This window comes from Chrysochloris asiatica, unplaced genomic scaffold (assembly GCF_000296735.1).
Source record: "Chrysochloris asiatica unplaced genomic scaffold, ChrAsi1.0 scaffold00007, whole genome shotgun sequence".
Classification (NCBI taxonomy): domain Eukaryota; kingdom Metazoa; phylum Chordata; class Mammalia; order Afrosoricida; family Chrysochloridae; genus Chrysochloris; species Chrysochloris asiatica.
Window position 1 is genome coordinate 26,087,154 of NW_006408525.1, and position 15,577 is coordinate 26,102,730.

Sequence of the window (15,577 nt, forward strand, 5' to 3'; positions counted from 1 at the left end):
TTGTAATTCTATAAAGATTTTATTATAGTTTTACTTTGTGTTTCTATAAAGATTAATGCTATTGAGCATATTTTCATAGGCTTATTTGCCATTTGTGCATCTTCTTTGGTAAAGCGTCTTTCAAAACAAGTGGCTTGTAAGATATCAATGAAGAGGCACATGAATTGAAAGAGGGATAGTGACTATAGTTTCTGGACTATGGTAGTATGTGGTACCAGCTTAGACAAGGACAGATACTGAGGAAGGCTGCTACTTGGTAGACATAGATAGCTAATACAGGATCTCATCAAGGAACATAAGCTAGTTTTAGACATGTTATCAGGAGGGGCCAGTCCCTGGCGAAGGACACTGTGCTAGGTAAAATGGAGGGTTAAGGACAAGGAGGAAGGCCCTTAACAAGACGCACTGACAAACAGTGACTGCAACAGTGGGCTCACACACAGTAATTATGAGTGTGATGCAGAACTGGGCAGTGTTTCATTCTGTTGACATAAGGTTGCTATTAGTTGAAACCAACTCAGTGTCAACCAACAACCCCTCCCTGTCCCACCCCACTATTGTTGTTAAGTGCCAGTCAGTCAGTTCTGACTCATAGCGACCCATATAGGGTTTCTGAGGGATAGCTGGTGAGTTTGAACCAATGACCTTACAGTTCAAAGCGATGTTTCGGTCCAGTGTTTATCCTACAGCACCACACCAGAACTCAATGTTCTGAGTAAGAAATCGTTCTTGCCAGGGTATTGTTGTTAAGTACCACTGAGTCAGGTGAGTTTCAACTGCCAACTTTGCAGTTCAAACCAACCTTTTGGGCCAGTGCTTATCCTACAGTGCCACACCATGAATCCTAACCGGGAATCACCACCCCACTATGTTAGCAAAATACTAAGCAGTATCAGGATGGATTCTTTCTGGTTGAGGGATGTGTGAATGGGCCGACCCTGCAGAACTAACAGGTCTTTAGTCCGAACTACTGAGAAGAGTTGGGTAAGGCAGGGACCTAGACCTAGAGGTATTCCTTTGGTCATATTAGCGTCACTGTGTCCTGAGAGAGCTTCTCAAGTTTACTTGTTAGACATTAAATAATTCATATTGGAGTGATAGATTTTCTGGGCTGGTAAATATTAGAAGATACCTCTTAAGGCCCTAACAATTGGACAGAAGCAATATAATAATGGGAAGAAAATGAGAGCAGGAAAAAATACGAAGTTGTGTAATTGGAAAATGTGATATTTCCAATTAATTTTATTTTTGGAGTCTTAATCTGGATATTTAAAAAATTATAGGAACAAAATAGTTTGAGGTTGAAGCCAGAGAGCTGTAAAGCTCTCCACAGATTGCGTTTTTAAGAAAGAGTAAGGTTGGCAATGCACAGACTTCTTTCTTAGTGATCGTACTGGTAGTTTGTACACACAAGAATTAAAAACTCACTTCAGAGAAGCCAGAACTACAGTCTGTAGTAATTCTTCGGTCTGAAGAGGTTTTGGATGAATCAACCTTCAAATGCTGTATTTTGCTATTAATGTAAAAAATGTTTTCTGACTTAAATAAAGGCAATTCTGACCAAAGTGGATAATTTGCATCAGTAAGAAAGTTTATTGAAATTCATCAATAAATGAGAATAGAAAGTTTTTCTTTTCATCAAAGAACACTTTCTGGTAAAGCAAAAAGAAGAAATACAGAAACCACAAAACACCTTTTAGACACTTATTTTCAAGGAGTGAACCTGTTTCCATAGACAATTAAGACGGAAGTGTTTTCTTGGAGATGTTGTTTTCCAAGCATCTATAATGGCCCGTGTGTAGGGAGACTCTTTCCTCTGGATGTAGCTTAATAGTAATGTTTCTTGGTTTCTGATTCAACCATAGACGAAAGGACTCTACCATCAGGTGTCACTTCTTCAATAATTGTCTTGATTACTCTGGCCTTGTTAGTATCTGTAAGTGAAGAACGAAAAAGCAATTGGAATTCAGACTAAACAATCTGTGTGCGTCTTTGCTCATTAACAACGAAATACTGCTACCACTAATGAAAAAAGCAAATAGAACTCTTTAAAAGTCTTATACTTTTAAAACAGTTCTAGAGTTTCAAAAGCCACCAAATCATCACATAAAGTTAAAACTGATTCTGATTACCCCAGCTAGTTTCGGCTGACCTTGGTCCTTTTGAAGAGGACTCTCCACCACCGGAGGAGGAAGAGGAAGTCTTGTAGCCTCCACTTCCGCCCTGGCCACCGCCAGAACCGCCGCCGCTAGAGCTGCCGCCGCCGTAGCTGCCGCCACCGCCGGAACTTCCGCCGCCGTAAGAGCCGCCGCCGCTGCCGCCGCCGGAACTGCCGCCGCCGTAAGAGCCGCCGCTGCCGCCGCCGGAACTTCCGCCGCCGCGGCCACCGCCTCGTCCACCGCCATAGGAGCCACCACCGGAACTACTGAGGATCGGGGGAGGGTCACATTCAGTTACTCAATCATTGGACAAAATAAGTGTCACTAGAAAATGAGCAAACCCTGTCGGCTATGTATATGAAACCCATCCGTTTACACAGTTTTATAGACACAAGTCTTAAGTTATGAGGAGTTAACAGTGTTGTTGCACTGTTTTTTGTTGTTCTCTGAGCCTTTGAGGTTTTGGAGAATCCTTACTAGCTGGACTATTAGATAAAAGCACAGCTTGGGATATATGAGGGGGCTTGAACAAGTTAATGGGAAAAAATATATATATTTCCCAGTTTACCTTCCCTCTCCTTCTAGGAGGCTGCGGTAGGTTTGAATTTCATTCTCCAGTCGGATTTTAATATCCAGGAGCTGTTGGTACTCGGTATTTTGGCACTCGGTTTCAGCTCGAATCTGTTGAAGTTGTTCCTCCAGAGAACTGATCTGGCCTTGAATCTGTGAGAGCTGCACGCAGTAACGACCTTCTGTTTCTGCCAAGGAAGCTTCCAGGGACTGTTTCTGAGAAGAGAAAATATTGTGTGATTTAGAAGTTTCATTGATTAATTAAGTGCAGTAAAACTTAATTCAATGATTTAATAAGAAATTATATGGGTGAATAAAGAAATGAATTTTTGCTTTACGTGTAATGACATTTCAATCTCAGCACTTTAGGTCAGTGTCAATACCATACCATTGATTCTCTCCACCCCCAATTTAGGATATCTAATTTTATTCGTTTTTTTCTTACCCTTACTGCATTTTTCTGTTGTGTTGCATCTTATTGCTGCTATTCTTATGTTAATATGAAGGTTTATATAATAAAGTTGAAGTCATTTAAAGAGAGCAGTATTAACATACCAGGGCTAGTTGAGACTGTAGTTCGATTTCCAAAGCTTGAACACTGCGTCTTAATTCGGTAATCTCAGATTTGTAGCTGGACATTTGTTCAATGTTACTGTCAATTTCTGTAGTCAGTTCCTTGCTCTATAGTATTGAAAAACAGGAGGGAAAGGTGAGGCAATTCTGAAGTGAGAACTTCTGAAGGCTTCGCTCTGAAGGAAGATTGACTTTACCTTTTCATTAAACCAGGCTTCCGCATCTTTGCGGTTTTGTTCAGCAAGTTGTTCGTATTGGCTTCTCATGTTATTCAGAAGTTCGGTCAGATCGACACCTGGGGCAGCATTCATTTCCACATTCACGTCACCAGTGGATACATTCTGAAGGTCTTTCATTTCCTGTTCAAGGGATTAAGACCGATTTAATGACGTCACAGTTACCACAATGAGCCATTTTTTTTTTCTTTTACAAGAGGAAGTGTAACTTTTGCATTACCTCTTCGTGGTTCTTCTTCAGGTAGGCCAACTCTTCAGTCAGGCTCTCAATCTGCATCTCCAAGTCGGCCTTGGTCAGGGTCAGCTCGTCCAACACTCTGCGCAGGCCGTTGATATCGGCCTCCACGCTCTGGCGTAAGGCGACCTCGTTCTCATATCTGAAGCAAGCGTGATACAAATGGTAGGTATAACTTAGGGAGGGAAGTGAATATTGGCAGAGACTATTTAAAAGTTAATATAGAATTGATTTTATATCATGGGAGCATTTATCATTCGCTAACTCATAGAAATATTTAGTGGTTTGATGCAAAGTTTTGTTGTTATTAATTGCCATCGAGTTGATTCTGAATCATAGCGACTCTGAAGGTTTGAACCACCACCCTTATGGTTAGTAGTTAAATGCTTATCTTAAAGTACTCCCAAAGTAGTTTTGTAGTTAATTCAAATGTATTTTCTTCCTTGAATATTTTGCCAAACAGGTAATATTGAAGTAGGAAATTTCTCAGGAAACTGCAGTAATATTTCAGTTTTAATGAATTCAAGAAAATGTAATGCTGTTGTGAGGCACCCAAAGCCATTGTGACAACATGGTTATCTTACTTCATTCTGAAGTCATCCGCGGCCAGCCTGGCATTGTCGATTTGGAGCAGGACACCAGCATTGTCAGTGGTCAGGTTGAGGATCTGAAGGGAGAGGTACACTTACTCCCAAAGTGCTCACATACAGAGATGGCTTTTATGGTGCCACGCAGGCATTTTTATGCTGTTTCTTATATGTTTTTTGAGAAAGTTTTATATTAAATATAAAATAGTACAGGCTTACTTATATGCTCAAATTTAAATCATTTGTTCTCTTCAAGTTTCTCTAGCCGCCCATTTCTGTGTTATCCCTTTCTGTTAACTAACTGAATGGTATAAATGTGCTCCTGCCAGGGTACTTCCCTTTGCTATACTATTTTAGCAAATGTTTAATGGACTGACCCCTGTCTTTGCTTGGACTTATTATTATAAACACTTCTCAGTAAATATAGTCCAAACTGGTACACAGTAGGTACACTCATCAATCTGAATAATGCTTTGTTCTGACTCATTTAATAAAGCTGTGAGCTCCTACATTTGATTCACTGTGTGCCCATTAAGACCTGAAGCATTTTCAGTAAGCTTCCATCTTGCTAGTTTGCCATGGCCATAGCCTCACAGGGATTCATTCTAAATAAGACTAGATTCTCTCTGGAAGCAGGAAAGTACCAGGTCAAACACAGTCAACAGTCAGTCACATTGTGCTCCTTTTAAGATTCATCCATCTCAACGGCATGACTAGTGAATCGACTTAAAGTTGGACTTAAACATGCCCCTTACCTGATTTTTAAGGTCTTCGATGGTCTTGTAGTATTTGCTGTAGTCACGAGGCTCTCGCTGGCCTGAGTTGCCATGCTTTTCATACCACTCCTTGATTTTGCCTTCTAGCTCATAGTTTGAGTCTTCCAGAGCCCGGACTTTGTCCAAGTAGGAAGCCAGGCGGTCATTCAGATTCTGCATGGTTACCTTTTCATTTCCGGAGAGAAGGCCACCATCTCCTCCAAATCCACCACCAAAACCACCTCCATAGCTGCCCCCACCGAAGCTGCCTCCACCGAAGCTGCCTCCTCCTCCATAGCCCCCACCGAAGCTACCCCCACCGAAGCTGCCCCCACCGAAGCTGCCTCCTCCTCCGTAGCCCCCACCTAAGCTGCTACATCCATAGCCCCCACCGAAGCTGCCTCCACCTAAGCCTCCTCCTAGTCCTCCTCCCATTCCTCCTCCGTAGCCACCTGATGAGCCCCCAAAGCAGCCCCCACTAGAGCTCCCCCGGCTAAAAGAGCCACAACTGAACCCTCCTCCTGAGCTGTATCCTCCACCACTGGAGCTTTTGGTGGTGGAAATTCTGAGGGATGACCCTCCTCCTCCTCCACTCCGGGAGGAAGAGTACTGCTTGCTTGAGCCGTATCGAACAGACATGATGATGCTGTCGAGGTTAGGCCAGTGAGTGCTGCTGTCCACCGACAGTGACAAGCCCTTATATACTGAGAGGGTGTGTCCCGTGGGCATTGGGCTTTGCTTACTGGTATGGTTCTCTTTTTGTCAACTTAGCATCTTGGGTTGATGGTTGCATAAGTTATCTTCATTAATAACCAATCCCAATAGTATGGTTTTGAATTTGCCCTAAGAACAAGCAAGAGGTTTCCTATGTTGCAACTGAAAATGGGTGGAGTTCAGATGAGCCTATCTTTCATTATGCATTTTCACCTTTTGAAGAACATTGGGCAACTGCTATACTCCATTTTTCTCAGCACTAGTTTAGGGTGCTCAGGATGTTTGCAAATATAGATAACAAAGCATTTTAGCTACAAAATTATAGCTAAGTAAGATTTTTCAAATTCGTACTTCAAATGGTTTTAATGTTTTGGAGCAACAAATAGCATAAAGTCTGCCAAAATCATGCTAGTGATAAGGATCTTGTAGAAAACTGTAAACAACTCAAAAGAAAAAACCCAAAACCATACTCTAAATGGTTAGTGTTGAAAGCATCTCGTTAAAGCCATAAAACCCCAATTTAGGATATGTTATGTATATGTATTAGTGGATCTTGTAATTTATTTGGAGAATCAGAATATAGTATATTGATGTAATGACTGAGGAACTTTGCAACTTAATGATGCCATTATTTTTAACGCTGAAAAAACTGCAGTCATGAAATGATCCTGGGGTTTCTTAGACTTTAAAACTCATCATAGTAAAGACTTTCATGAATGCCATCATGCAGAAATTCTTAGCATAAGAAATGAAGAACTAACTTCCAGTACTTTGTTTTCATTAAGTTCTGATTGAATAAAAGGGTGAAATTATCCCCATCAAAGGAGAAGCCTGAAATCATATAAATCCAGACTTGAGAATGCTATTTGCCTTCAAATTATTACCTAAATGGCACATATTTCCAAGCCAGATTCTGTTTCTCAGTAGAAAACATTTCCTTGGAGATACTGAGTATAGAATTTGGTAAAATATATGGTCTGTTTTAAACATTTAATTTTAAGTATTTCACGGGGACTTGAATATATAATATAAAATAATTTTCTGTCTTCTTATAGACTATATGATATTGTTGCATTCAAAATATATTTACGTATTGTTGTTATTAAGTACCATCAATTCCAACCCATAGTGACCCTGTATAGGGTTTCTGAGGAGCAGCCGGTGAGTTTGAACTGCCAACCTTGTGGTTCAAACCGATGTTGCAGTGCAGCGCATTAACCCCCAGCGCCTCACCAGGACTCCATATTTATACATATGTTGTTGTTGTTGTTGTTAAGTACCTTGGAGTTGGTAAAGTTCCGAGGCTGTAAATCATTACGGGAGCAGAACGCCTCAACTTTCTCCCAGACATATATCTGTACTTAAACACATTTGACAATTTTAATTTTAATTATAATGTGATTTAAAAAAAAATTTCTGAAACAATGTGCTGAGGTAGGGATGGTAGTTGTTCTGTGTAGTTTATAGACGAGGAAGTTGAAGATAAAAGAGCTTATAACTTTGCCTAAAGATATATAATAGGTGGTGTAGCTGGGATTAACAACATGGCTATACCAGCATGCACTGATAGTCATGTAACCTCTGCTCTGTATTACAGTGGATTTGCTCTGATAGAACGGAATGGTTTTCTTTTCGTAAACTTCTCCACGTGGCCAACAACAAAAGCAAACAATAATATGGAATCATGAAAATGTTGAAAGGGTAGAGTATTTGGCACACACTTCCATTACTAGTACATTTTCAAATTAAATTTATAGCTGCACATCCCAATTTATGACAACTACAGGAATAATTTCTGCAGGGAAAGGGAATGTGGCTGGGCGTATTAATGAAGAGTTGGTTGTCAGAGTTCAGGTTACTACTCAACAAATTGCAGCTCCTCCAACTTGTTAGCACATGCAAGTGGGGCAGTAGTTAAAAGAAAAAAATATTAAATACACCCATGGGAATTGATCTTGAATGAAGATAACATGCCGTAAAGGGAGGTTGTGACTAGAAATTAGAATAGGGGAAAAAAAAGATTCCAGTAGGTTCAGGGAGGATGTTGAAGCCTTGGTATTAATGAAAAGTTTTTAGAAAAAAATTAAAGAGAAGTTTTGATAGTTTTTACCTGTGATGATCACAGATGGAGAGATCTTAATCTTACTAGTTTTACTTTGGCATTGCCGTTTTAATTTTTATCTCCAATGGGAAAATAAATAAATCTCAATCTGGTTTTAGTTAGCAAGTGGCACTGAGAAATCTCTGTTGCAATAATATTAGTGAGATGAGAAAGGAGACCTTTGCATAAAAGTACGTGGAAACACGTTAGTATTGTTAAGTGCTGTGGAGTCCCATCTGACTCAGTGACCCTGTATAGGGTTTCCTAGGAGCGGCTGGTGGGTTTGAACTGCTGACTTTTCTGTTCAAAGCGACCTTGCGGTGCAGTGTTTATCCTACAGTGCCACACTTGGACTCCAAATACCAATATGGAGGGCCTCTAATATCCATTGTAACATTTCATTTGATGTTATTACCAAAGATTACTTACTAACTTGTATACTGGACATACAGATTTGTCTTTATTTGCTCGTTCACTAGTTGAAATCATGCCAAAGCATGAAGAAAATTACAGAGGTGCCAGGTAATAATTCTACAGCTAAATTGGATGAAAATTTATGAAGGCCATTTCTGGCCTTGGCACACTTACCTGCCAAATCCATGGTAACTCTAATTTTGCTGTTCTCAATTCTGTGTCTCTATATAAAGCACACTGGAGTCCTGGCATGGTGTCTTTGTAAAGCACTGGACTTCAAGGTCGGCGAGTCAAACTCACCAGCTGCTCCTTGGAAACCCTATACAGGGCCATTATGAGTCAGAACAAACTCGACGGCACTTACAACAACGATGTAAAGTACAGTGGTATTATGTGCCATGGAGCCGATTCTGACTTACAGTGACGCTGTATAGGGTCTCAGAGGCTATAAATCTTTAGGGAAGCAGAAAGCCTCAGCTTTCTCCCATGGAACCACTGGTAGTTTTGAACTGCTGGCAATGAGGTTAGCAGCCTGATTCATAAACACTACACTACCAGAGCTGCTAGTGCCCTAGTACACTAGTAAATGTTCATAAGACAAAACGATGAATGGAATCCAGACGCTGCCTCTAAGAATTTTAGGATTGGAAAGGCTAAGGAAGGAGCATCATGAATGCCACGGGAGGAGAGAATCTAGACAAGGTGAGGTAGTCACCAGAAGTCAAGGAGAAAGGCGATTGCAGAAACCATTGGCATTTTCCAGAGGACAGGGTTAGTAGCGTAGTAGTGGGCCAATCCATGATGCATAATGATTGATGCCTTTGCAATTGGTATTTTGTTTTTATACTTTTATCTAGTTTATCAATTTCTTCTTTAGTTACTTCTAGATATTAAGCCACTGTTAGGGTGGGGATAGGTGCCAGTCTAATGAGATTTATTTTCCTAGGACTCCTGAAATCTTTAGTTTGATTCAGCTTTGTTGTCAGCCTGACTTGTCTCACCATTGGGTTTTGGATCTTTTGTATTTCTTATTTTGCTTCAACTAAAAGCCTCTTTTTAAGTTCCAGCTGAAAATGCTAATTGTTTCTTTGATTGAGGAACTGAGATAGGATAAACAACTTAAGAAGCTGCAGAAGGATGAATCTGGTAATAAATGCAGGTCATGTCTCAAGAAGACAAGGCAGTGATCTAAATGTTTCAGATTTTTTATTGTTTAGTACATAAAATTGGGAGCTAGGCATTTTCTACCAAGTGTTCCGTGACAGTGCAAAATGCTGAACGTGCGTTTGTGATTGTTATCCTAGAATCAAAGCAAAGTGGGCAATTGTTGCAACTGCATGGTGGATTTGGTCCTTTCCTTTCAGATATCTGGGTAATTAGTACAATATTGTCTTTTAAAAGATATTGATAAGGTTATGGATCCTCATTGACAAACTTCTAAACCTCAGGTATCTAGAATCTGAAGACACCTCCATTACATACAATTTTTTTGTAACTTCTGGTCCAGCATTGTGATGGGAACCATGAAAGAATGGGAACTCCATGAAGTCTTCAGAGTGTAGTGTATCAGAGTCATTACACAGGTGGGTTCTGAAGCCAGACTGGTTGGGTTTCAATTCACATAGTGACTCTGTCTTAGTACCCTCATCTCAAAAATAGGGGTGATCATTTTCTTTCCATACTGAGTTGTGTTCCATACTGCTGTTGTGGGGAGTTAAATGAAATAATAAGTAGAAAGGATTTAGAAAAGTGCCTGGCATACTTAGAATGCTGTTAAGTACTGTTGAGTCAGTTCTGACTCATAGTGACCCTCTATAGGGTTCCAAGAGCAGCTGGTGGGTTTGAACCACTGACCTTGTGGTTAGCAGTCCAGTGCTGATCCTAGAGTGCCACACCAGGAGTCCATACAAGGAATAATGCTTCATAAATAATTTTGTTGTTATTACTATTCCTGCAATTTTTGGTATTTTAGAACCACAGTAGGCCAACCAAATGTGAATGGATGAAAGGAGAGATTTGAAGCTGGAAAATGGTTAGGAGGCAGTGGCTAGGGAGGTGGGGGGGTGGCTTTTCAGTCTGATAACTTTGCATTAAACTTGCCATCTCGTTTTTCTGAATGATGAATGTCTTCATTTTTAGCTTCATTCTGTTCTTTGCCTCCTACATGTATCAAGTTGCTAATTTTGTCTTTCATTTCTTTTTCTTTCTTTCTTTTTAACATGCTTGTCTCCTTCAGTCTAATCTCACTGCAGCTATCCCCATCTGGCCTTTCGCCGTCCCTCCTGGATGACTTCACCAGCACTGGAAGTGGTTTTCTTGACTCAGTGCTACCACTAAGACCTATCCTGCTAACTGCCACAAAAAGAATTTTCTTGAAACAGTATTGTCATCAGTTCATCAGCATATCCCTGCACCTGTGGTGGGTTTGTCTTGTGGAAAGGCTGTGTTTTCAGTAACCTTGTTCTACTCTATCTGCTCAACTTCATGCTTCCCATGGTGACTAAGGGGGTGGAGTAGGAGGAGTGCTGCTTTAGCCTCATAAAGTGATTGTGTGGCCTTGGGTAAGACACTCAGCCTCTCTGTGTCTCTGTTTACTACCCTGTCAAATACGGAGAATAGTGCATCCATGACCCAGTGAAAATGTGTGTTCGGATTTGCTTTAAAAACAAAGCAAAAACCCCTTTAATTACAAGCAGGCCTGTCTTGTCACTCTTGGCCAGACCACTATGCTTTATGCCATTTTCAGATCATTGTTTGTTACACTTGGTTTAGGATGTCCTTCTTCTGCTTGGCTGCCGATTAAAAAAATTCTACTCCAACTGTAAGCTCTGGCTGAAATGCCGTCTCCCTTACAAGACTTTCATCTTACAACCTAGTATTTTATAATATGTTATATGCCCGATCTCGTGCAATCTTAGAAGCTAAGCAGGGTCAGGCCTGGTTAGTACTTGGGTGGGAGACTGCCTGGGAATACTGGGTGCTGTAGGCTTTTTAGACTCCTGGTGTGGTACTGTAGGATCAGCACTGTGACAATTCAAACCCACCAGCAGCTCCTAGGAAACCATATAGAGGGTCGCTATGAGTTGGAACCAACTCGATGGCACGTTAACAACAACAACATACTGACCTTATTATTATTGTTCTCAATGAGATAATACTTTCACATTCCTTTTGAAAAGGAAGGGGACTTTATACTTTTTTTTGTTTCTCCGAGGGAGCCCTGGTGTTGCAGTGGATTAAGCATTGGCCTGCTGACCTAAAGGTCAGCATTCAATTCACCAGTAGTTCTGTGGGAGAAAGATGAGGCTGTCTGCTTCTGTAAATATTTACAGCCTCAGGAACCCTGTGGAGCAATTCTACTTGGTCATAAGTCTGCAGTGAGCTTGCTTGCTTTTATTTGGTTAGTATTTGCTTTGCTCTCAGAATGCTTTTATATTGCCTCAATGCCCTTCTCTACTTTCTTTTCTGTCTTTATTATCATCCCACATGCTTTGGAAATAGAGAAAGTTAAAATTATAAATGAAGTCTAGTTGAAGATAAGGACTGGTGTGGTACTATAGGATAAGCATTAGACTGCTATTCACAAGGTTGTTGGTTCAAACCCTCCAGCCATCCTTGGAAACCCTATACAGAGTCGCTATGAGTTGGAACTGACTTGATGGCGCGTAACAATAACAACAACACTAAGTTTTCCTAGGAATTTTCTGAAGTCGCCTTGTGTATTAAGCTGTCTCTTCCCCCTCTTGGTTAAAGTTCCCGTCTTTTGCTGTGGTAGCTACTGAGATGATCTTGATACTACTAAACTGCTAAAATGTATCTGGTGTTTTATTCTAAAATTGCAGTGTTTGTGTGTGTCAGAACACTGAGAATTCTAGTTGGATTTGTGGTTAGCTAGCCCAAGAATATGGAATAATTTAAGGATTGAAAATGTCACATGATTTAGTTTTTAATTTGCATAACGGGATTATTGGTTTCTTCCTTTCGGTTGAGTTAGCTTCATTCTATGAAAATAAATCACTCACTATGAAGTTACCTTTGGGAGGAGAATTTATTGACAGAATAGAAAATAGAAACAAAATACCCTACTTAATTTTCATAAGAAACCACAAAGCCAAATAAACAAATTTCTATAGACTCAGTCTTGAGTTATTGAAACTGAATAATGCCCCAAATTCAGTAACTGTTTATTTGCTCATTATAAATCCAAGAAAATTCTTTAGATTCATTTGAGGTTGGTTATCAAAATTGACAATCTCAAGGCTATTTCATGTGCTTAAATTCAAAGACGAAATCTTATGAAATTAAATTAGTTTCAATTTATTGTTCAGAGATTTTTTTTTTTTTAATACTTGACATTAAAACACCAAACAACTTGTCAATTTCATAGGAAATGGAGAATAGTTATTATTTTTCAGAATCACTTTTTTTGTTGTTGTGTAGGGAGTGATGGGAGTGATTCTGTATGATAAGCCCTGGACTGAAAACCACAAGGTTGGCAGATCGAACCCATCAGCTGCTCTGCAGGAGAAAGATGAGACTTTCTGCTCCATTGTTGTTGTTGTTGTTGTGCCGTCGAGTCGGTTCCGACCCATAGCGACCCTGAACAGGATTTCCGAGGCTGTAAATCTTTACGGGAGCAGAAAGCCTCATCTTTCTCCCGCAGAGCAGCTAGTAGTTTCGAACTGCTGACCTTGAGGTTCGCAGCCCGATTCGTAACCACTACGCTACAAGAGCAGCCTTGGAAACCCCATACAGGGCGGATCCTTAACAACAATCAGAAGACTATTTAAGTCTTAGTAATTAGATTTAAGGAATCCTGGTGTGGCACTGTGGGTTAATGCGCTCGGCTGCAAAGTTGGTTTGAACTACAAGGTCGATGGTTCAAGCTCACCTGCTGTTCCTCAGAAACCCTATGTAGGGTCACTATGGGTCAGAACCGCCTCAATGGCATTTAACAACAATTAGATTTAAACAGACTTTAAAAATTATTTCAAAGTGCTTCACAACAGCAATGGGAATAACTTACTATAACCAGTCTGTGATCCCTCCACAGAGCTGAAGATTGATGATGACCAAAGAAATTTTAGTTTCTTGGAATAAGTCTATTAAGTAAACATTAAAATAACGTTTGCAAAGCCAATCTTCAGATAACTAGAGCTTATATTTATTGAGACTTTTCTGTGTCCCAGGGTCCATGCCAAGCACTTTGTCTGCATTTTTATTTCATCAAATCCTAACAGCAAATTTCTAAGGCAGTTTTCATTGTCACTGACAAATTCAGTAAATTATTCAATGAAGTGGCTCAGCTGATATCTGAACAGAGATCATCTAACTTCAGAGCTTTTGTTTTAACACCATGAATAACTCTTAAAACAGTCTTTAAAATGGCTGGAATTCTGTTTCCCAGTCTGTGTCCTAGAAAATTAACGAGAACATAAGGGATTTTATTTTCTTTCTTAGATTGGACTAGCCTTCCTTTTTACCATTACATTTGTGATGAAAAAATAGACTAAATGAGAAAGAATTAATGTTAAAGGGATTTCTTTGGACAGAGAACCAACAACAACAGACAACAACTGGAGGCTAACATACCTGACAATATTGTTGTTGTTGTTGTGAAGTCCCGTCGAGTCGGTTCGAGCCCTTAGTAACCCTGAATAGGGTTTCCGAGGAGCAGCTGGTGAGCTTGAACCACCGACCTTACTGTTCAAACGGCTTTGCAGTCTGACTCAATATTACCCAGAACGTAATACAGATGTGTTGTTCTTATTGCTAGTGTTGTTGAGTCGGTTCCGGTCCATAGCGACACTGTATAGGGTTTCTGAGGAGCGGCGGGTGAGTTTGAACTGCTGACCTTGTGGTAGAGTGCTTAGAAGCATTCAGAGTAAAACAAATCTCCAAGATTGAAAATTGGGAACCAGAGATACCAGTTTGCAACAGCAGCAACAAAAAAAATATAAAGTAAGAAGAGGGAATCATATAGTTACAGAGCTTCCTTCCAGTGAAGAGGAAATCAAGTAGATTTCCAGGAAAACAACAACAACAAAAAACACCTAAGTGTAACACTAAAAAATAGAAAGAGACATAAATTCGGAATTGGACATTTGGACAAGGGCTTTTACTATGCCTTACTCTCTGCTGTCACCTCAAGTGTAGAAGCCCAGAGATTCTGTATTATGTTATTCATTAGGAGAAGCTGTTTTCAGTGGTAACATTTAATAGTGGAATTGTTGTAACTGTTTTTAAATAATTTTAAGCAAAATTTGACATGCATGTTATATTGCTATTATTTGATGATTTCTGCATTACACTGGGTCACCTCCCTTTGGAATGGACACAGATATGGATCTCTTCCAGTTGGTTGGCCAAGTAACTGTCTTCCAAATTTCTTGGCATAGATGAATGAGTGCCTCCAATGTTGCATGTTTGTTGAAAGATTTTAATTTGTATCCTATCAGTTCCGGAGTCTTGTGTTTCTCCAATGCCTTTGGTGCAGCTTGGACTTCTTCCTTTGATATCATTGGTCCTTGATCATGCGCTACCTCTTAAAATGGTTAAACATCATCTATTTCTTTTTGGTTCAGTGACTCTGTGTACTCCTTTCATTATCTTTTGATGAATTTTGCATTATTCAAATTTTGTCCATAGAATTCTTCAATATTGCAGCCTGGAGCTTGAATTTTTCCTTCAGTTTTTTTCAGCTTAAGAATTGCCGAGCATGATCTTCCCTTTGTTTTTGTAACACAAGGTCTTTGCACATTTCATTATAATACTTTACTTTGTCTTCTTGAGCTGTCCTTAGAAATTTTCTATTTAGGTCTTTTTACTTCTTCATTTCTTCCATTCATTTCAGAGTCTTTATGCTCAAGAGCATGTTTAGAGTCTCTTTTGATACCCATTTTTGTCTTTTCTTTCTTTTTAATGACCTTGTCATCCCACAGCTCTTCTGGTCTTCAGTCATTAGTGTCTAATGCATCAAATCTACTCTTGAGATGGTCTCTACATTGTGGTGTGATATGTTCAGGGTTAAAGTTTGGTTCTTGTGGACTTGTTTTAATTTTCTTCAGCTTCAGCCTGAACTTGTATATGAGCAATTGATGGTCTATTCCACAGTCTGTCTCTGGTCTTTTTTTGGCTGATGATATGGAGCTTTTCCATTGGCTCTTCACACCAGTCAGTTTGATTTCTGTGTATTCCATCTGGTGAGGTCCATGTGTATAGATGCTGTTTATG

General features: G+C 39.9%; 1 protein-coding gene across 1 annotated transcript; it reads right to left on the reverse strand.

Moving 5' to 3' along the window:
• Positions 1-1,827: 1,827 nt before the first annotated feature.
• On the reverse strand, positions 1,828-5,754 carry KRT10 (keratin 10). Its single transcript, XM_006833672.1, has 8 exons — positions 5,116-5,754; positions 4,358-4,440; positions 3,759-3,915; positions 3,500-3,661; positions 3,285-3,410; positions 2,728-2,945; positions 2,133-2,425; positions 1,828-1,934 (listed from the first exon to the last, which is right to left on the reverse strand). The coding sequence occupies exons 1-8, from the start codon at positions 5,752-5,754 to the stop codon at positions 1,828-1,830; spliced, it is 1,785 nt and encodes a 594-aa protein (XP_006833735.1).
• Positions 5,755-15,577: the final 9,823 nt, after the last annotated feature.

Coding starts and splice junctions, on each gene's coding strand:
- KRT10 (XM_006833672.1), bottom strand. CDS start 5,754: ATGTCTGTTCGATACGGCTCAAGCAAGCAGTACTCTTCCTCCCGGAGT. Junction 3,662..3,758: donor TGAAGAAGAACCACGAAGAG/GTAATGCAAAAG, acceptor TCCCTTGAACAG/GAAATGAAAGACCTTCAGAA. Junction 2,946..3,284: donor TACAGTCTCAACTAGCCCTG/GTATGTTAATAC, acceptor TTCTCTTCTCAG/AAACAGTCCCTGGAAGCTTC.